The sequence below is a fragment of the Peromyscus eremicus genome, chromosome 3 (assembly GCF_949786415.1).
Source record: "Peromyscus eremicus chromosome 3, PerEre_H2_v1, whole genome shotgun sequence".
Lineage (NCBI taxonomy): Eukaryota > Metazoa > Chordata > Mammalia > Rodentia > Cricetidae > Peromyscus > Peromyscus eremicus.
In genome coordinates this window covers 147,916,642-147,938,142 of record NC_081418.1, presented here as the reverse complement: position 1 = coordinate 147,938,142, position 21,501 = coordinate 147,916,642, and the positions used below count along the sequence as shown (strand labels likewise).

At 38.1% G+C, this 21,501-nt stretch overlaps 1 protein-coding gene across 1 annotated transcript in view; it reads right to left on the bottom strand.

Annotated features, from left to right (window-relative positions):
• Positions 1-21,501, bottom strand: part of Pik3c2g (phosphatidylinositol-4-phosphate 3-kinase catalytic subunit type 2 gamma) — a 323,855-nt gene that overhangs the window by 27,011 nt on the left and 275,343 nt on the right. The window contains exons 30-31 of the mRNA XM_059256988.1: positions 19,989-20,064; positions 4,426-4,520 (exon numbers count right to left, since the gene is read on the bottom strand). Coding sequence (XP_059112971.1) covers positions 4,426-4,520; positions 19,989-20,064 — 171 coding nt within the window. The remainder of the gene's footprint in view (positions 1-4,425; positions 4,521-19,988; positions 20,065-21,501) is intronic.

The following is a 21,501-nucleotide window of genomic DNA, read 5'->3' as shown; positions in this document are numbered from 1 at the left end:
CTCTTCCTTTATATTCCAGGAAGAGCAAGGAGACACTGTGGCTGGGGTAGATGAAGGGAGCTTGAAGTAGAGCTGAGATTGAGCATGTCAGGGGAACCAGACTTGCACAACTTCAGATGTCATTAGGTATCTTGATTTCATTGTGAGATGAGATTTCAAATGACTGTGAAGAAAGAAATTATAGGAACTGGGTTTTCCCCTCAGAACAGTATTTTGGTTACTAAATTCAGTAGTGATGAAAAGAAACAGCGGCAGAAGCAAACAGAACTTTAAAAGGCTACAGCAGTGATTCAGGTGGGGAATGATGGTGATTTGAAGCAATGTGGATGGGAAATTCTAAGCTTCTGGGTTTATGTTTCAAACAGAACTTCCAGATAAGGCTTGTAAGAGAAGTGAAATTGGATGACAAAAAGCTTCAACGGGTGTAACTTGAAGGCAGAGAGTGAAATTGTGCTGGGAAAGATGGGACACGTGTTTAGGGTGTAGCCATCAAAAGCTGAATTTGAAGCATATTGAGTTTGAAATGCCTACGGAATTTTGAGAAGCATTCTAACCAACTGTATACACAGCTCTGATTTAGGGAGAGTAAAGAGTTGGAGTTGTAAAGAGGCAAGAAAAAGACAAGAAGAATTTGAAGCTATGAAGCTAGAGGTAGAAAAAAAGAAGAGATATAAAACTGAAATTTGGAGTTCTGACCTTTCTCAGTGTCAGTAGACTGGGGAGAAGAAAATAAAAAATCACAGTGATGGATGCCTAGAGGCTAAGGCATGAGGATTGCTCTAGCTTGAGGACACATAGTGAGTTCCAGGCCAGCCTAGGATACATGGTGAGAACCTGTCTCAAATCAGAGCAAACAAAACAAAACAGCAAAACAAACAAGAAAGAAAGAATAAGAGACAGGAAGTAGATGGAAAGGGAGTATTGGAACAATATTAATAATGTTCTGAGGGCACTGACACACAGCCACGCCCCTTTTAACCTTTGGTGGGATTCCATGACCATTGGCCCTTCATGACTTGCTTTATCTCCATCTCTAGCCCTTGCTCTAACCACTTGTGTTCTTCCTCTGTTGTGCTGGATTGGAATGGCCTCATGGTAGGCTCAACTTCATGAGTGTAAAATGCATTTTTGGAAACTGTCAAAAGTAATTTTGGAATTCCTCGGTTGGATGGGATGGGTGACCAACTTAGTTAATATCGTTTTTGATCAAAAATTAGGCATGACCATTGAAAAATATCACCCATCTTACTGTGAGATTTACATGCCAGATCTGAAAGCAATTTCAACAGGCTTTGTCTACATTGTTTTGAGTAATGACAACATTACTGAAACAAATATGCTGTTCATAAGGGGACTATTTTCAAGGCTAAAAAGTATGTAACAAATTTATATAAACTCTTTTGACTTAACAATATTTCTTACTATTCTTTTTGTCATATGGCGATAGAGATGATCAAGATCCATGAACACACATATAGCCATAAATAATATTTGACTGAATCCTCATTTCCCAACGTAAACATCTCTTGAGCAACTGCTACTCTGATTTACAACAGTTTTCTTATTCAAAGCAATGTAGGATAATTATTTCATTTTGAAACAGAGTTTTTCTATCTATCAGGCTGGCCCCAAATGTGCTACATAACTGGGGATGACCTTAAACTTCTGACCCCCTCTGCTAGGATTTCAGATGTGTGGCCCCATGCCTGCTTCAAGTAGTGTTGGAGATTGAATCCAGGGCTTTGTGTAGTCTAGGCAAGGACTCTATTGATGGTGGTACATTTTCAGAAAATTATTTTAAAAAGTAAAACATATATTAAAACTTAAAAAATGTGTCTAGATATTTCAAAAATTGCCAACTGTGACCACTATAGATTTAGCAAGAAACATCCTTGGTTCTCTGGCTAATAACTACATATTCTGATGGATGTATCTCCTGCAAATTAAGCCAATAAATATTTATTAAATGTAGTTTGTACCAGACACATGTCATGTGATGAGGAGGTTGCTTCTTTATATCCTTGCAAACCCACCCTGAAAGACTTATGTGCATGAAGAATAGAGTCAAAACTGAGCTGGCTTTATGCACATTCTGAGTAGTTTCCGACAGCTGTGTCCTGTGTGGAGCCTGTTGGCCAGACTCAGGGAAGGCTGGAGGGGCTGGTGATGTTCAGTTCCTCTTTCTGTTTACTCTGCCTACACCCAGATCATTTTTCACTTGTCCTGTGACCCAGAGAGCTCTCTGGCCTCCCAGATAAGTACCATCCTTTGTCATGAAGGTAATCTCTCTATATATCTCTCTGATTTTAATTCTTAATGAAGCTCTTCTCTAGGCTCCAAAGGAAAGCTTCTCCTTCCCTTTGTGGTCCCATCACATTTAAATCTCAATGTATTGTATCATTTCTGTCTAAATCGCTGCCTCTCACCTTGAAGCTGGATCATGGCCTTGAGGCACTGTCACTCAAATAAACCTTACTTCTGTTTAATACAACAGAAACCTGCCGAGAATTCCTAGACAGGGTGGCTGTGTTGAAGAATGTTCCCTGACAAAGGGAGACTGCAAAGGCTGGGATCACCACCTACTTACTCAATGTGCAGACGTTGAAACAGGACCATTGCATCAAGAATGGCCAGGGAAGGGCTGGGAAGGTGGCTCAGTGGTAAAGGGCCTGATGCTCAAGCAAGAGAACCTGAGTTCACGTCCCAAGCACCTGGGTAAAAGCTGGATATGGCAGCATGATTCTGTAACCCTGGTTCTACAGGGGAGTCAGTAAGGGCAGAGCACAGCTATCTGCAGCTTACTGGCCTGCCAGCCCAGCCAAGCAGTGAGTTACAGATTCAAAGAGAGACCCTGTCTCAAAAACATAAGGTAGGGAATGAAAGAGGAAAATGCCTGATTTCCGGCCTCCAAATGTGATTGTACACATGTATTTGTGAACACACACACACACACAGAGGAAACATCGGGATAACATAAAGTCATTGGATAGAAAAAATAAGATGCCAGTGATCAATGAAAGAAACAAAGATGAAATGTTTGACAAAAAAAGGAAAATACAAAAAGCTGTTTCAAGGACATCCAACAAAAATAACAAAGTCCCCCCCTTTTTTTTTTGAAGAGAAAGAAATACATTCAAACAATGACATCAGAAAGTGGTGCCTAAGATCATAATGTAAAAGTAAAAATAAAGGTACAGTGAGACTTTGGGGTGGAAACGCCAAGCACCCGTTAGCTTCACAGAGACAGGAGCCAGGAGCCATGGCACTGCGCAGCAAGAGAGAGTCTTCCACTGAGCTCAGTTGCCTGAGCCACAGAAATTCTTGGAAACCAGTCTGTTTCTCCCCGCAAGGCATTTCTGCTTTCTCAGAGACTGTTCACCGGGTTTTCCTGAACCTTCATTTTGATATATGTAGCCCTCTGTTCATTTGATGACTTTCCCTGAGAGATTCTATAGCTTTACCTTAAAGATCATGTTCACACTGAGACAAAAACAATGCAATTGGCTGTTGGGTCCTCATTTAAACTTGGTTGTTAGACCCATTTCTATTGTGAAATATTCTGTTATACTGTGTGAAGATGTGCCACTGTGATTGGTTTAATAAAAAGCCTAGTACCTAGGCAGGTGTGGTGATATTTTATTTGTGCACCCCAATAAAGCTTATTGGAGGATCAGAGGAAAAGCCAGCCACTATATTAAACATAGAAGTCAGACAATGGTAGCAGACGCCTTTAATCCTAGCATTCGGGAGGCCAAGATTCATCCGATCTCTGTGAGTTTCCCAGCACTAGCTAACCATAGAGGTCTGGAGGTCTGTACAGGAAGTGACAGAGCTGGGTAGAAAGAGAAAGTGATGTAGCTGGGCAGAGAGAGGAAGTGAGATGGCAGGACACAGAAAAGATACAGGTGTGAGTATACAGGAAGTGGCTCTCTTGGGCTGAGGATTTCCCAGAGTAAGAATTTGGCTATGGTTTGTTCTGTTCCTCTGATCTCCCGGCTTTCACCCCAATATCTGGCTCCGGGTTTTATATTAATAGAACCATTTAGCAATTCATCTTACAGGCAGAGGTATAGTGGGACTTCTGGACAGAGAGAGCTCTGGGAAGAAGAAAGGTAGAGTCACCAGCCAGAGGTGGAAGAAGCAGGATGGGTAGAACGGAGATAGGGCAACGAGTATGTGGAAGATCACAGATTAAAAAATATGGGTTCATTTAAGTAATAAGAGCTAGTTAGAAGCAAGCCTAAGCCAAGGCTGAGCTTTCACAATTAATAAGGAGTCTCCGTGTCATTATTTGGGAACTGATTGGCTGGACAGAAAGTGACTCATTACTCATTTCTTTTACTAACGTTGACACTAACGACCCAAAGGAGGTGGGTGGCTGCTCCATGGAGGGCTCCACGGCTCTTTGGACATGGAAGAACTTACGATGTTTTTCATATGTTTCACTAGGATGGTGAGCTTCGAGTCCTCGTATGTCATCAGTAACTGTACCTTAGGGTTATTGTCTGGACATTTCTCACCTGGAAAAACAATGAATGTTAGTAAATTCAGAATTATCACAGCACAGAATTCATGAAGCATTTAAAGACTAAACAGGCCGGGCGGTGGTGGCGCACGCCTTTAATCCCAGCACTCGGGAGGCAGAGCCAGGCGGATCTCTGTGAGTTCGAGGCCAGCCTGGGCTACCAAGTGAGTTCCAGGAAAGGCGCAAAACTACACAGAGAAACCCTGCCTCGAAAAACCGGAAAAAAAAAAATAAAGACTAAACAGGACCCGCAGAAGACAAAGGGAACATTCTTCAGATGATGTTGAAATATTCAGAGAATTCAGGACACTGGGTACTTGGTCAGAGGTGGGGTTTGTGTCTCCACCTCTGGACCTAACTCTCTCCCTGATCATCTATGTTCAGTTTTGATTGGCACCATTATTTAAACTGCTATTTAAAGTTAAAACCTCCATGTAACTTTCAGTTGTCTTTTTTTTTTCTCATTAACCTTTATGATCAGCTTAAAATACTGGAGGTCAGAGACTGAGAGTGGTCTTTAAGATATACTTTATTTTAAATTGTGTGTGTGTGTGTGCGCGCACACACACGCGCACACGCACACGCACTCACACATGAATGCAGGTGCCCATGGAAGCCAGAAAAGTACATCAAATACCCTGGACCTGAAGTTACAGGCTATTGCGAGCCACAGACATGGATGCTGGGATCCAAACTCAGGTCCTCTGGAAGAGCAGTAAGTACTCATAGCTTCTATGGCATCTCTTCAGTTCAGCAGCAGCCTTTAGAAATCAGTCAGTCTGGGTTTGTGACCCAGCTCTGCTACCTCAGACTTTCACTATGACTAAGCCTAACCAAAATTATTGAAATATTTCTGGGTCTATCTTTCCTTGAACGTTCCTAGCACAATCTGCGTCAGTTCATACATTACAATTATTTTACATGTTGTCTAGTCAATTTGATCTATCTCAGGCTCTCCTTCTGCTCCCAAAGAACATAATCTGCTATTTGTTTCATAGTAAACACACTAGATATTTATTCAATAACAAGGTAACATCAGTTTTACCTTGAGCCACATTATTATGTCAATAAAATAAAGACTTTAGTTTTTAACCTGAAATTTCCTGCTTTTTTTGCCCAAGAATCAAGCGTAGATTATTATGGGTTTAACGTTTCCTTTGATAGTCTCTGGTGGTACAGATGCTGAAGAAATTTAGAGAAAAAATAGTTATTGAAAACAAAAATGTCAGTATTCAATTTTGGATTCATTGTGGTCCTCTTGGTTTTCTGATGGTTATTGTAAACTCTCTAATTTTTTCCAGTACGTTAAGATTGTACCAGCAGGCTGTGTCCTTCCTGTGTGCCTCTTTCATGGTTACTAGAGTAGGTTATTCATCACATGTAGGTGATAGTAGTTTTATTATCAATTAATTGAGTTCGTAGTTAATAAAGTGGATTACTGATATTTAAAAGAGGGCTTCTTTGAACCAAGGGGACATCTGTTACATAAATACATTAAAAGTCATTTAAATATCCCCATTATAATGATTGAGAGACACTGTAAGTTGATTCGCAATGAAGCAAATTACATTTCATAATAAAAAAATATTAGTGAGTACTAGGTATAAAGGTGCTAAAAATACTGATGACTTTTTAATGCACAATGAATATTATATTTGAATTAAGGAGTGAAGAGTTATTAAATAGAAACCCAATGTATTTAATGAGAGAAGTTTTAATTTAAGGGTAGAAAATTATCATAAATTTATGCTGTAGCGTCTGAACAGTAAATGTATAATTGCTGTATGCTGTGCTCTCCTCTGGCTAGAACTGTGTTTCCCCTCCTTCCTCATGGTCCCTTGGCCACTGGGCCACTAGGACAAAGGGGGCAGAAGCGGTAGGTGGGGCTTTGTCTGGCCTGTGAACCCTATGGAAATAGTCTTCCAAGAGATAGCTTCAGCGAGGCAGCTCAGCTTTATTCCAGAGTATAGGGGATATATAGGATCGGGGATGGTAGATGGGAAATGACTTAATTTGCGTTGAGTCGAACTCTTCTATCATATAGCTGGGTTAATATCAGCACAATCTTATCAAAATACCTAGAGCATGTCATCTAATTACCATATGGGCAACAGGGGAAAAGTGTTTGCAGGAAACTGTGTAAAGGGTCATATTAAAGATAAATCAGTCTTCTGGGCCTAGAAATAGTCTCCAAAAAAGGCCAGGTAGAGAGCAGGAAGTCCTCTGCTGAGGAGAGGGAGTCCCCCATGTTGCTAGCTCAGAGAGAGCTGCCAGGCCATGATAGACTGCAACCTCTGACCAGCAGGGCCTCCCAACACTCTACAGAGAGCTTGTTAACCCAAGATTGCATCATAGCATTTGGGACTTCAGAACCCTAGGAATTTTTAATAGCTAATAGGTTAGTAGTAGAGAGACTTAGAAAGATTGAGAATGTGCCAGCCTGTGGGAGACGTTTCACTGAATTCTCACAGCAAACTTACAAGGTTGGTTTCTTCTGTTTTACACATGTGGAAACTAAGGCACTTCCTTCAAGGTCACGTAGATCCAAAATAGTGGATCACAGGTGCTGACAGCAACTGTGTTTACCTTAACAAGATCTGTACTATATGGAGCCAGTTAAAATTCCAGTATGACGGGGTGAGAGGCTCCCAAGACGCCAATCCCTAGCTGAGGAACTATTGCCAATTAGGGAGGAGGGAGAGTCACCTGTCTTTCAGGGGTGTGGCCACTGGTAGTTTGCCTATGCCCTCAGTGTTTTTCCCTGCACTCGTACATAAATGGGCACCACTAATTAGTATCAATAGGTTGTAAGAGAAAAGGACATGGAATTGGAAAGAAGTTGGTTATGTCAGGGAAGCCTCAGGAGAGGCAAAGGGGGGGGATGGATGGTAGATATGATTAAGACACACTACATGCATGTATACATTTTTCAAAGAATAAATTAAAATACTATTGAAAAAATAAATGGACAGAAAAAAAAAACCATAGTGTAGGATTAATTGATCTCCAGGGCCATATTTATAAACATTATGCTGTAATTAGAAAAATGAGAGTCACTATATTGAAGAAAAAAGTTTAAATGATAAGCTTGAGGAGGAAAACTTCAGAACAGCTTGATATGGAGAAAGGGATGCTAGAATGTTCTGGTCACTGTGGAGATTTACAGAGTGTGCTGGATTCCTCTGACAACCTCAGGATTGGTAAGGTATTATTGAGCCTAAATGTGTCTGTTCTGAATCTCTGAACTAGCAAATACATTACTTCAAAAATAGCATTTTGAAGGTTTTTTCAGAAAACAATTTATTCTTGAGATTAAAGGTGACAAATGATTTTTAAAGTTTGAAGTAAAAGGTCTTCCCATGCCTAATATGTATTTAACTATTATTTTAGTTGTCTCTGTATCTTTTTCCATAGAGATTCACATCTTTGCTCCATAAAAGCAAAGATGAATATGCCATGCCTCTTCTCCATCGTTGACAAAGGCCACAACATAGTATTCTGCACAAAGATTTATAGATATTTTTTCCATCGATATTATAAAAATAATTTTTAGTTTTTAAAGTATAGCTTCCACTATGTGGGGGCATTGGGATTTATCTAACCAGTTCCAAGTGGGTCTTTTCCAATGATGTGTAGGCTTTGTGAACCATGTTTCAGGGGACAGCCTCAAAGACATGTCACCTGTGCCAGTTGTGAATATCAGAACAAAAACTCAGTGGCAGAATTTGCTGGTCAGAGTCTATTTGCCTGTGTCATTTTGATAAATATTGCCAAATTAACTTCCATGGTGCTTGTACCAATTTGTGTGATCACCAGCAGCACATGAGAGGCCTGCTGATTTGCAACTAAGATGATAATTAAATTGTTGGTTTTTTGCCAATCTGATGTGTGTGTGTGTGTGTGTGTGTGTGTGTGTGTGTGTGTGTGTGTGTGAGAGAGAGAGAGAGAGAGAGAGAGAGAGAGAGAGAGAGAGAGAGAGAGAGAGAGAGAGAGACGTGTGTGTGGGGGAACCCATGCCATCTATGTAGTTTAATTTGTATTCCTCTTATGAATGAGGTTGAGTGTCTTCTCATTGGCTGAGAGCCCCTTGTATTTTTTGTGTCCTCATCTTTCATAGTCTTAATTTTCTTATCATTTTTTCTAGAGGATGATTATACACTAAGTGAACAAATCTTTGGGATGAATCAGCAACATTTCATCTCTTTCCTCTCTCATCATTGCACTTCATTTTTGCTTTGCTGAAGTGTTTATTGTCGTGCAGTATTGTTAAGGGTTCTGAATTTTACCCTCTCCCACTGCAGTACACTTCGGGACTATAAAGGTCTGCCCTCAGGTTTTCTTGGTCATCTATAATTTCATTATTTGCACTTAACATTTCCTTCCTCATTTGTTATTTATCCTGTAGAGTGAGGGATGTGTCATCATAAGCCTTTACTGAGCTTCCCCTCTTTGCTCTGGTCACATACTAAATTTCTACGTATATTTGGCTCTATTCATGGTAACTTCAATACTGATCTATTCATGTATCCATCCACTTAGGTAAAGACACCACACTGCTTGAATGTTTATGGACTTTATTTTATTTCATTTTTATCTCCATCTCATTTATTTGCTCTGGTTTTACAGATTTTTTCTTGACTTTTCTCTACTTATGAACTGTAAAATAAGATTATTATTCTACTAAAAATAGAACTGTTAATATTTTTAAAGAATGAATTGTATTTAGACACGTGTCATCTTTAAGATGTTGAATTTGGCTCTCCAGAATGTGCATTTCCATTTGTTCCTCAGATTTCTCAGTTCTGCTCTGCGGTTTTTGTTTGGGCTTACTTGTTTCCTGTTAAATCCATTCTAGGCATTTTTTGTGTGAATACTGTTGATGGAACTACTTTGTCTTTTAAATATTCTAAATAGTCATTATATCTGAACTATTTTATAAATATACATTAAGAATACCTATAATATGATAGATACAGGTATACAACAATTTGTAGTTGGTGTTTTCACTAAATTCTTTTTGTGATGTATTTGTAGTTGATACTTCTTTTCCTATATATACAAGGACATTGCTTACAAATAATTTTGGTTTTGTCTTACGTAAAAGTTTATGCTTCTAATGTCCTATTCTATTTCATTTGTTATTTAATGAGTATTTTTTAACTTGTGAACAAGCCACTGTACTAAATGTTAGGGAGATGAGAGGAAATTCCCCCATTGACACATGTTATCCAGCATGTGAGAAATAAAAAAAAGCACAATAAATAAGTAAAGATTATCTTATGGTGAACATAAGTAACACGGGGATAAAAGCATTAGGTGCTTCAAAAATACAGGCAGGGTTCGATTTCAATGGGTGACTATGGAAATGTTTATGGAAAAGACACATTTTGAGGAAAAGGTTGGAAGGTGAAGGAGTGAGCTCTGTCTTGCCACCCATTTTCTACATATTGGAAAGTGATTGTCATAATCTTGGGTGTGGGGGGTTTGTCCTTCATTTTAGTGGGTGTGATTTTCAGTGTTTTTCTCTCATATCTACTGTGGGCTCTGGGAAGTCTTGTTATATTTTCCCATGCAAAGGCACTCACTATTTCTTTTTACTTTTTGACTATTTTAAAAGAAATGCTCATTTAGGTCCACAAATAACCATGTGAATTTTTAAATTTTTATCTCTTTATGTATAATACTAATATTAAATGGTTTCTGGCCATGATGGATTATATTCCTTTAGTGTGCTGATGGACTATTTTGTCTAATATTTTATTTAGAGTTTTCTATTGATATTCATGAGTGATATTCCTCTCTGACTTCTTATTTGCAGCTCTTCTAATTCTTGAAACTCTTGGTATGAATACTTTGTTTCAGAAAGCAAATATGAATAATTTCCCTTTCGTTCCTCATCATTAACTGTTTAAGCAGTGGTGTAACTGTCTATTCTTAAATGTTTGAGAGGTCATCAAGTCTCTACTGGGGCTGTTTCTGTGATGTTTTAAATTAAGATTCCATGGTTGCTGTTCAGCTGGGGCTGAAAATCACTAGTGACTGTAAAGAGACCAGCATCACTGAGGTGACATTTGTTGCTAGGAAATGGATGCTACTCTGCTGAGGCTTTGAAAATTTGGGGCTGTAATTTCTTTTTACCCAAAAGTTGTTAAAAGAGATTTTGTTTTTAAATTACCAAACGTAATTGTTTTCTAGTTTTCTGAAATGATCCATCATTTTTCACTAAATCATGATTAAATGATAGTGTCTGCAGTATGTCTACTTTCTGGAATTTGTTGAACTTTTTTTGTGGCCTAATAGGCACATAGGAAGAAGATCTATTCTCTGTTTTCAGTATGAAGAGAATGATATAAATTAGCCATTTGCATTATTTATTTTACTTGAGCTTTTGTGTGAACATACTTTTTTCCTCACTCATTTTCACAAATTGAAAGTTGTGTGTTAGAATATTCTTTAATTAGTATGTTTTTGTGGATTTCTCTAGTGTCTCACAATTCTTGCTTTACTGTGGTGATATTTTATTTGTGCTGAAATGTGGTGATATTTTATTTGTGCTTTAATAAATAAAGTTTGCCTAGAGATCAGAGGAAATAGCAAGCCATTTTAAGTAAACAAAGAAGTCAGGCAGCAGTAGCACATACCCTTAATCCTATCACTTAGCAGGCAGGATTTCTGTGTGTTCAAGATCACATGAGGAAACAGAGCCAAGCACGGTGACACACACCTTTAATCCCAGTACCAACCATAGAGTTCTAGAGGCCTGTACAGACAGGAAGTGACAGAGCTGGCCAGGAAAAGGAAGTGATGTAGTTAGACAGAATGCAAATCAGATAGCAGAACAGAAAGGCATATAAGCCTGGGTAGGCAGGAAGTCACTCTTTTTCAAAGCTGCAGAGTTAGTGAGGTAAGGTGGCTTTTCCTATTTCCCTGATCTCTCTAAGGCTTTCACCCCTATATTTGGCTCTATTTTTTTATTTGATAAGACCATTTAGAAATCAATCTATAATTTGGTTTACTAACACAGGGCTCTCAGAATTCCATAAGGCCTAAAAGAGTTTAAAAAGGCTTCTAAACATACAATAACAGAGCCAAAACCAGCTTTCTACTTCATGTCTCATGCGGGCCGAGATATAGAGATGCCAAGGTACAGAGATGCTGTGGTATGTGGACTTGAGCTACAGTATGATGGGTTTATGGCATATGGGCTTGATTCCTGCTGTCATACACAGTGGTGTCTGCAAGCCACCCAGCATGGTGCATGGTGGATATAGCTTTTGCTAATACAAAAAAAAAAAAAAAGAGGTTTTCGGGCTACCATGTTGCTGGATGGAAGCATAGACCCACTGCTTCACAGAGTCAGCAGTGAGCATGGTTCTCCCAGAGTTGGCAGTAAACGTAGTTCTGCCATTCTGCCATGTTTGGAAAGCTGAGGTGGGCAGAGCCAGCAGCCAAAGCTACCATTTCAATACTAGCTACTTCAATTTAGAGCAATAGATTCATAATAAGACAGATTCAGATGGAACAACTTTAAATGGTGTACATTATATGTAAAAATATATGTAGGCTTGGAAGAGAGAGGAAAAGGAGTATATGCAGTTTAAGAAATAGATAACTAAAAAAAATAAGATCTTTAAAGAGACAGTAAAAGTAATATAAAAAATAAGCCATGTAAAGATGGAAATCACACAGAGAGTCTGGATTATATTGTCTTTGGAATTTTTAACTGCAGAAAGACATTTAATTATAAAGGCTGCTCAGTTAAACCAATATGTATATTTTAAAGATATCTTGACTTCAAATTTTGAATATAAAAATATGTTGCTTTGGAAAGGAGGTCTGTTTTTGCTTCCACAGGAACAAGAGGCTATGGATTTGTTCCAGGTTAAGATGGATCAAATTTGATCAAGCCAGACTTTCTGAACCTTAAGAGATCATACCTGTCAACAAAGGTTATAGCTGGTCTTCCCAGGACTTGACCATTATCTAGAATTTTCTCAGAATCCCCTATAAGACTATCAGTGCCCCTTATCAGCAGGAAGTAGCCTAGAACACTGCTCCCAAATTCCCAAAGAATGGATTATGGATGTTTGTCTTTGTTTAGGTTGTTGGTTACAAATTGTTTTTGGTCATAGTCAATCTCTTTCTAAAAAAAGAAAGGGGATATGATATAGAAATATAGGATATAGATACGATAGGATAAAAGGGTAGATTATTGAATCTACTTTTGAAGAGCAACAACATGCTTAAAATGTTTTACATTGCTATGGATTTTAGTTTATTGATACAAATTTAAAGTTTGTTATACTGTATGTATATTTCTACTCTTGTTTAAAGTATTATGTTTACGTAACTAATTTGAAATTGTAATGTATAGTTGAGAAATACAGATTAATAATTAGTCATCTATGATAATCAAACTTATAGTCATGTTAGCTAAGTTTTCTAGGTATACATAGATATATTTCAATTAGGTAGGTAATCATCAAACAGTTCAAAGACTTACAGAATACGGCATTTAAAATTTTTTAAAAACTTAGACTTTTCTGCACAATGAGACATGTCTGATCCTGGCAGCACCAATTTACTTCAAAGGGGAAGATGGGCATTGAAGACACTCCATATGGAGTTTTTCTTCTTCTTGGCAAAATAGCCATTTGGGCAAGAAACTGTTTTTGCCTGGACTGCTTGACAAAATATTGTATCAACTGGACATGCAGGACCCATAGCAAGGTGACCACTGAACTTTGCAAGGCAAGATGGTCCTTCAGTTTCCTGTTTTGCAGAGGAGACTGCCAAATACTCTACAGGACACAGGAAAAAAGCCACAAAAAAACCTCTATGCCTATAGGCTGAAGATGGATGCCCCAACATTGTAGAGGAACTTTGGATAACTGTCCAGGTAGGCAGCTCTGTCATTTCCAGAATTTTTGGAAATTGCTTACAATGTACTTCCTGTTTACTTAGGTAATATTATATCCTTCTGAGATCTTTGATGTAGTTGAAAACTAAATAGTTATAATTTTCTTTGGTTATGATAAAAGATAAATTAGATATGAAACTTTAGACTCACAAATATAGGATAGATAGAATATTGTCATTAATTTTGTCACATACAAATAGACTAGATATAATAACTGTAATTCTTGCTTGATAACTTTTGTTATGTATAATTTTACTATGTTAAAGTTAAAACCTTCCTTTTCGATTAGACAGAAAAGGGGAAGTACTGTGGATGTTGTTCTGTATGCTGTGAATACGTGTTGCTCTGATTAGTTGATAAATAAAACAATTTGCCAGTAGCCAGGCAGGAAGTATAGGCGGGCAAGCAGAGAGAAGAATTATGTGAAGAGGAAGGACAGAGTCAGGAGTCACCAGCCAGACACAGAGGAAGCAAGATGACAAGGCAGAACTGAGAAAAGGTACCAAGCCACATGGCTAGACATAAATAAGAATTATGGGTTAATTTAAGTGTAAGAGCTAGTCAGTAATAAGCCTGAGCTAATGGCCAAGCAGTTATAATTAATATAAACCTCTGTGGGCTTACTTGGGGGACACAAGTGGGAGAGATTAGTCCTGAACACTAGCCAGCTGGGACACAGAAAAACTTCAACTACACTTTATGTATGTTGCTGTTACATTATTTAATGACGAGTCGTAACATCTCATATCCTTTTTGAAAATTTCACAGTCTAGGGGAAGGTTCTATTATTTGTTCAATTCTAATAGAATCTTTGGGACCTAAACTCTCTTTTTCCTCATCAATATTTTGTCCTCTTGATTCCATTTTCTTTGTATTGCCTGATACACCTATGGAAATATTTAAAACCTGAAAACCTCAACCTTTAAAATCAAGTTGTTTAAGTTTTTTTTTTTTACAGTGAATATAGTTATGGTTTGCATTTTCACTCCTATTTTAAACTGTTTTTCTCAGTAGATGAGTTAAACTCATAGATAGCTATTTATGTTTTGTTTTAACTCTACCTTGTTGGTTTTGTGATTTTTAAAGAAAGCTTTCATTAAGCAAGCTGTTTTCACTTTGTAAGTTTGTGATATTTAAGAATGTTGTTATTTTTGTTACAGGATTTACCCTTGCTTAATAGCATTAGAATGTTAAATTTCTTTTGACACTATTTATTTCTTAATAGGATCAAAGGGAAAGGCATAGTTCCTGCCACATTGTCATTGGCCACCCAATGGCATTCGCTGTTAGGACTTTCCCCAATGTTTCACTAGTACTCATTCACATATACTTAGGTGTATTACGTTCAAATTCTTTTTTATTTTGAGATATATAATGTATCCTTAGTATGTGTACTTTCCCATATTTCAGAACATGGCAGTTCAAATTTTTCTTATCAAATGATATATCATTCCAACTTAAATTGTAAACCTATATCCCACAATTCAGCTTAATGATTTTAGAGCTGTTTTTTCCCCCGCAAGTTTATAGATAGACCGTGAACTAATGAGTGCCTAACTTGTAGAGCACATGGATTCAAGTTCTTTTTCAAATATATATAATAAAGTAGAAGCAGTAACTTGAGGTAATGACTGAAATCTTGTGTTTACAATCATGTGTAGTTACCAATATCCTCTAAAGGCAATTATTAATACATTCTCTTAGAACTGATAATCATTGTCCGAGATTGTAATTCATTACTGTGGTGATTTGAATAGGTATGGCCCCCACAGACTCTTTGTTTGAATGCTTGGCCCATAGGGTGTGGCACTATTAGGAGATATGGGCCATGACCTTTTTGGAAGAAGTGTGCCATTGTGGGGTGGGCTTTGAGGTCTGATATGCTCAAGCTATGCTCAGTATGGCATACAGTCTCCTTCTGCTCCTTGAGGATCGACATGTAGAACTCTCAGCTCCTTCTCCAGTACCAGGTTTGTCTGCACACTACCATGTCCCTCCATGATGATAATGGACTAAACCTCTGAACTGTGTAATTTAGCCTCAATTAAACATTTTCCTTTATAAGAGTTGCTGTGATCATGGTGCCTCTTCACAACAATTGAAACCCTACTAAGATAACTACCTATTTTATTATTCCTACAGTTTGTCACATATCTGTCTCTCACATGTGAGAACTATGTGGTGGGCATGAATGGATTGTTTAATTTCATTTTTGTTTATGTGACAGTATTATCTGATGTGGAAGGGTGCTATGTATTGGATTTGTTCTTCAGAGGTCTATGTTTTGAAGGCTTGGTTCTTAGCCCATGGCAGTGTGGGAAGGTGGGAGAGTGTGCAGAACAGTGCTTCTCAACCTGTGGGTTGTGCCCATTGGGGTAGAATGAGCCTTTCACAGGTGTCACTTAGGACCCTCAGGAAACACAGATATTTATGCTATGATTCGTAACAGTAGCAAAATTACAGTTATGAGGTAGCAATGAAAATAATTTTATGATTGGGGTGTCAACACAACTTGAGTAACTGTATTAAAGGGACACAGTGGGAGGAAGGCTGAGAACCACTGCTGTAGAAGGTGAGACTTCTGAGAGAAAGTTCTGTTACTAAGAGCTTACCCTAGAGGAGGCCATGAGGACCCCACTCCTTTTTTTTTTTTAATCTCTTTCCTATTCTGCCATATTAGGTGAGTAGCTTTGCTTTGTTATGTATGTTCTCCAACCATGATATAATTCCTTACCAGATACCTCAAAAACAACATGACCAAATGTCTGTGAACTAAAATCTTTGGAATCATGAGCCAAAATAAACTATTTCTGTTCTTTTCTTTCTCCTCTTTGCCCTTCCTCCTCCTCCTTTTTTTTCTGAGACTAGGTTTCTGACTGTCCTGGAACTCATTCTATAGACCAGGTTGCCTTGAATTCAGAGATCTGCCTGCCTCTGCCTCCAGAGAGTTGGGATTAAAGGTGTGTGCCACCACTGCCTGGCAACTATTTCTCTTCTTAAGTTGACTATGCCAGACATTTTATTATAAGAATGAAAAAACATGCAGGCTATATATATTAATCTTTGTAGCATACAAAACTCATGGCATCAGAGGGTTAATATATAGACAGTTAAGATAAAAATCTATAAGGAGTTTTAGATTGTATCATGAAGTCAATTGCATTTAATATAATAATTTGTAGAAGACATTTTCCCAAATTGTGTTTTAAAACATTCTAGTGGTTGGGAGCTCTCATGTGCCAGGACTTTTTCCATGTCAGGACTATATGAAGAGCAACATGACTCTGAACTTCTTCTCTCCTTTTTCTTTTATAAAAATAATCCTCTACCTTGATAGAGATTACCACATTGTTTCTGTGGATGTCACTGTCAATGTTCATTCAGTAATTATTTGGGAAGCATTTGTCATCAGACAGACTCTGTGGTACATCTTGGAATGCAACGGTGTGTGACATAGACACAGTTTATCTCATCAAATATTTCTAGTCTGTAAATAAATACATACTCTCGAGTCATCATTGGAGTAAATGACTTGAAGGACAATGAAGAGCCAAGGATTGTTTTAGTTGACATAAGTAGTCCGGCATTTGAAAAAAAAGGTAAAGTCTGGTGGTGTTGCACAAAATTGTGTTTCATCAGGCGGTGAAGTTCAAGGAAATTAGTATCTCTCAGACTGAGGGTGACATGCTTCAGTTTGTTTTTGGTTTCCATGATGAATATGACAAGGAAAAGCAACATGGGGAGGAAAGGGTTTAGTTGACTAAGAGGTTAAGGTCTGTCATTAAAGGAAACCAAGGCAGAAATTCAAGGCACAAACCTGGAGGCAAGAAATGAAGCAGAGGCCACAGAGGAATGCTGATTACTGGTCTGATTCTTGTGGCTTGCCCAACTACCTTTCTTATATAGTTCAGGCCCATTGGCCAAGGGATGGCAATACACACAATGGACTGGGCCTTCTTTTATTGCTCCCTCTCCCCTGTGTGTCAAGTTGACAACCAAGATCATCCAGCACACACAACAGTCCTTCTGTGATTTTGAGGCACATATTTAGAGACATAGATATTCAAAATCAACACTTCAGTAGAGGTGGCCAAAGTCTGGAATTTTCGTTTAAGGTTGTTCTATGTAAATTAGTGTGTGAACACATTTGAATAACTGTGCCCTCTAATCATTTGACAGCATAAGCTTAAGTTTCAACCCACGTATGAACTCAATGCTTAAGTAAACAGGCTTTTACTAGCAGTCAGCAGCTATTCTGTGACAAAAGATTAAGAATCCAGAATGATGAAGGAGGAAGTGATTTGAAGAGCAAAATAGGACACAGCTTCCTGCAAATTCTTGCTTATTATAGTGATTTGCATATCCTGCTTGGAAGATGTGTCCTATTGTTTTAAGACAATAGGCTGTTTCCGTTTTTTTGTAGGGAGCCTGTATCTCAGCTTTATAACTTGGCAAAAATCAAATCTTTTGTCATTCATAGCTATTGAAACAATTCTTGATTATTGATGACATAAGAAAATGTAAAATTGGGAACTTTCTCAAAGTGTTACTTTAATTTTTATAATAACCATCCTAATTTTGGGTACATATGTATTCAAAAATACCTTTCAGAAATAATACTATGAACAAACCCAAAAGCTGACAAGAGGTTTAATCTCTTGAAACACAAAGAAGCAATTTTTTCTTGAAGGACTTTAGTGATAGAGGAGAATTCCACACAGCCCCCTTTGGAAAACATCTCTAGAATTCAATAACTTTATATTTTAATTTTCAGAGTGTGGTTATTAAGGTTTGTACTATTGATGGTGGTAACATCTCCCCTGGTAATTAAAATTGATTATTTTCTTTTTTTATTTTCTACATTGTCCCTTTCTCTCCCCCTCTTTCTCTGGAAGCCCTCATACATTATTCCAGGAATTATAAATATAAAGCAATGTAGGGTAGGGAAGGGAGTCCTTCATTTAAAGTTATTTTTAGTGTAGCAAGAGAAGCTGTTCAGATGCAAACACAGTTGCATAATTTAATAAATAATTATGCCACATAACAAATTGTTCAGAAAGTTGTCTACCTAAGCGACAAGTACCTAAGATGCCAGATATAAGCAGGGGTGACAAGCACATGCAAATAATCTTAAATGAGAGAATCAGGAAGTAAATGTGGATAAAATGAAGACTGAGAGTTGAATGGAGGATTGGTGATGGCTGGAAAATTATGGATTTATAAACATGGAGGTTGAAACTAGCAGGTTAGGGCTGAAGATGGCTCAGCGATTAAGAGTGCTTATTATTCTTGAAAAGGATCCAGATTCAGTTCTCAGTACCCACACCAAGTGACTTACAGCCATCTGTAACTTTAGTTCCAGAGTATTGGATGCCCTCTGGTTTCTGCTGGCACTTGTACACATGCACACATGTGGTACACATGGACACATGCAGGCAAAGAAACATACATAAATAAAACTCATAAATTGATCTTTATAAAAAGCTACTATATTGTCAGGTTGCCACTTCTTGTGGACTATGTTACAAATGCTTGAAACTAATAGAACTTTCAAAGGAGATTCTGTAATTCGGGGGGAAATGACTGAACGTTCACTAGAACTCACACAGGACACATTTGGAAGAGAACCAGATGGCGGAACCAACGTAAGGCTTTGTTAAGGGAGTGGAGTGTCAGTGGGCTTTGAAAAATAAGAATGAAACTCCTAAACAGATCAGGCCAATCAACTGTCTCATCCACTCAGAGGGCCTGATCCAGTTGGTGACCCCTCAGCCATTGGTTCATATTTCATGTATTTCCGTTCGTTTGGCTATTTGTCTCTGTGCTTTATCCAACCTTGATCTGTTTGGGAGGCATCCAGGCAGTGGCACCGGGTCCTGTGCTCATTGCATGAGTCGGCTGTTTGAAACCTGGGGCCTATGCAGGGTCGCTTGGCTCGGCCTGGGAGGAGGGGACTGGACCTACCTGGACTGAGTCCACCAGGTTGATCTCAGTCTGTGGGGAAGGCTTTGCCCTGGAGGAGATTGGAATGGGGGGCGGGCTGGGGGGAAGGTGAGGGGGGCGGGAGGGGGGAGAACAAGGGAATCTGTGGCTGATATGTAGAACTGAATTGTATTGCAAAATAAAAAATTTAAAAAAAAAGAACGAAACTCCTTGATGACCCTTGCTTATTTTTATTGCTTAATACTTTTTTTTGTTGTTGCTTTGGGAGGTAGAGGTAAAACTGTGAGCTTCCATGTTAGAGAAAAAGATTCTGTCTCTGATATGCAATTTTAATTCAAAGCACAACTAATTGAAACGGGGAAATGTGCGGTATCCTGTCACTATTTTACATGGACAAACATATCTGTGTTTATGTTAACTTGAAGAACATATTCTCGGGGGTTCAAATGCTTCTCTTTAGAAATGGCTAGGGAGAAAGCATTAAGAAGGTATTAGCCTTGAAAAGACATTATCACTTGAAATTGAAGATATTACCTGTGGATCTTTCCCACAATTATATACACAAACACTGTATATGGTAATTGTGATGAATTCACTTGCCTGGGTTCACAAGTGGAGTGTCTTCAAGTGTTGGTTGTATTTGTTCAGAGAGAAAAAAACTAAGCACACAATCACTCTGAAAAAAAAGATGAAATACAATAGTAAAATATTTCTTCATTTCTTATATTTACCTATTAATCTCGTTCAGTCTTGCATGAAAACATTGTTATTATTATATGATTTCTAATGAGTATCTGTTATGAATTCCATAAATAGAGAAAAGTTTATTTGCAGCCATACTGTCAGTATAATTCTGCTGTGAATTAAGCTAGTCTTTTTTTATGTGGTTTGAGAACAATTATATTTCTTTAAGAGATTCAAGGTTGTTATGTTGCTGGAGGTCATCATAAATGTTTATGTTCTGTAATTGTATAATTATCCACAAACCTCACATCTCCCTGTCTTGGAAAATATAAAGCTCTGAGAAAAATTTCTTTCCAAATGGTATAGGTGCTTGCTTTGTGAGAAACCATTACTAAAGTTTCAATTCAGAGAATGTTCTCTGAGGATTGAATTCCTCTTCAGCATCCAGGAATGCGAGGACATTGTAAGAGACAGGTAGATGCACAAGGCAGTGTCTATCTTTAGGATAGTCTAGGGAGATACAGCATTAAAGGGAACAAATTCTAGTCATGTGTATTTTAGGCATAAAAATAGGGATCATTGCAACTAAACTTCCATTTAACTTCAACTCCAAATCTATGTATTCCTGGTTAATCTGAGAATAGCTTTTCCTTAGTGAAAGTGGCATTTATTTTGTTGTAAGCTATTAATAATCGAAGTAGCTTCTCCCAAGAAGACATTCCATGATTGTGTAAAGGGCACACTGAATTATTGATCACACCATCTACATATATACCAATGTGGTAGTGCCTGTCAAACCTGCCACGTCAGCCTTTTCTCATCTGTGAAATGGTCTTTCAAATCCCCATCAAGAAACTTTTACTTCCAAGTCTGACTTCTCTACTGATGACTCTGTCTCCATTTCAGAGAAAATAAAATTGCTATAAATTCTACAGACACACACAATTACATTCCTTCTTTCTTGTTGCAATGAAAGAGATGCCTACTCTTCATCTAACAGACAAAATTGTGTCACTCTCATAAATCCACACTGATCTGCTAAGCCTCAGAACCACAGAATATTATCTGATTGGGAAATGGTGTCATGTGTGATATAATTAGTTAAGCTAGTGTGATGTATTGAATGAGAATAGCTCCCATAGCCTCATATATTTGATTGCTTGATCCCCAGTTGATGGAACTATTTGAGAAGGATTAGGAGGTGTGGCCTTTGTTGGAGGAGATGTGGCACTGGGGGTGGCCTTTGAGGTTTCAAAAGCCCACTCCATGCCTATTTAGCTCTCTTTCTCTCTGCCTCTTGCTTGTGGATCAGATGTGAGCTCTCAGCTACTGCTCCAGTATCATGCCTGCCTGCCTGCTGCCATGCTCTCTGCCATGGTGATCATGGTCTCTAACTTTTTGGAATTGTGAGTCCTAGTTAGCATTTTCT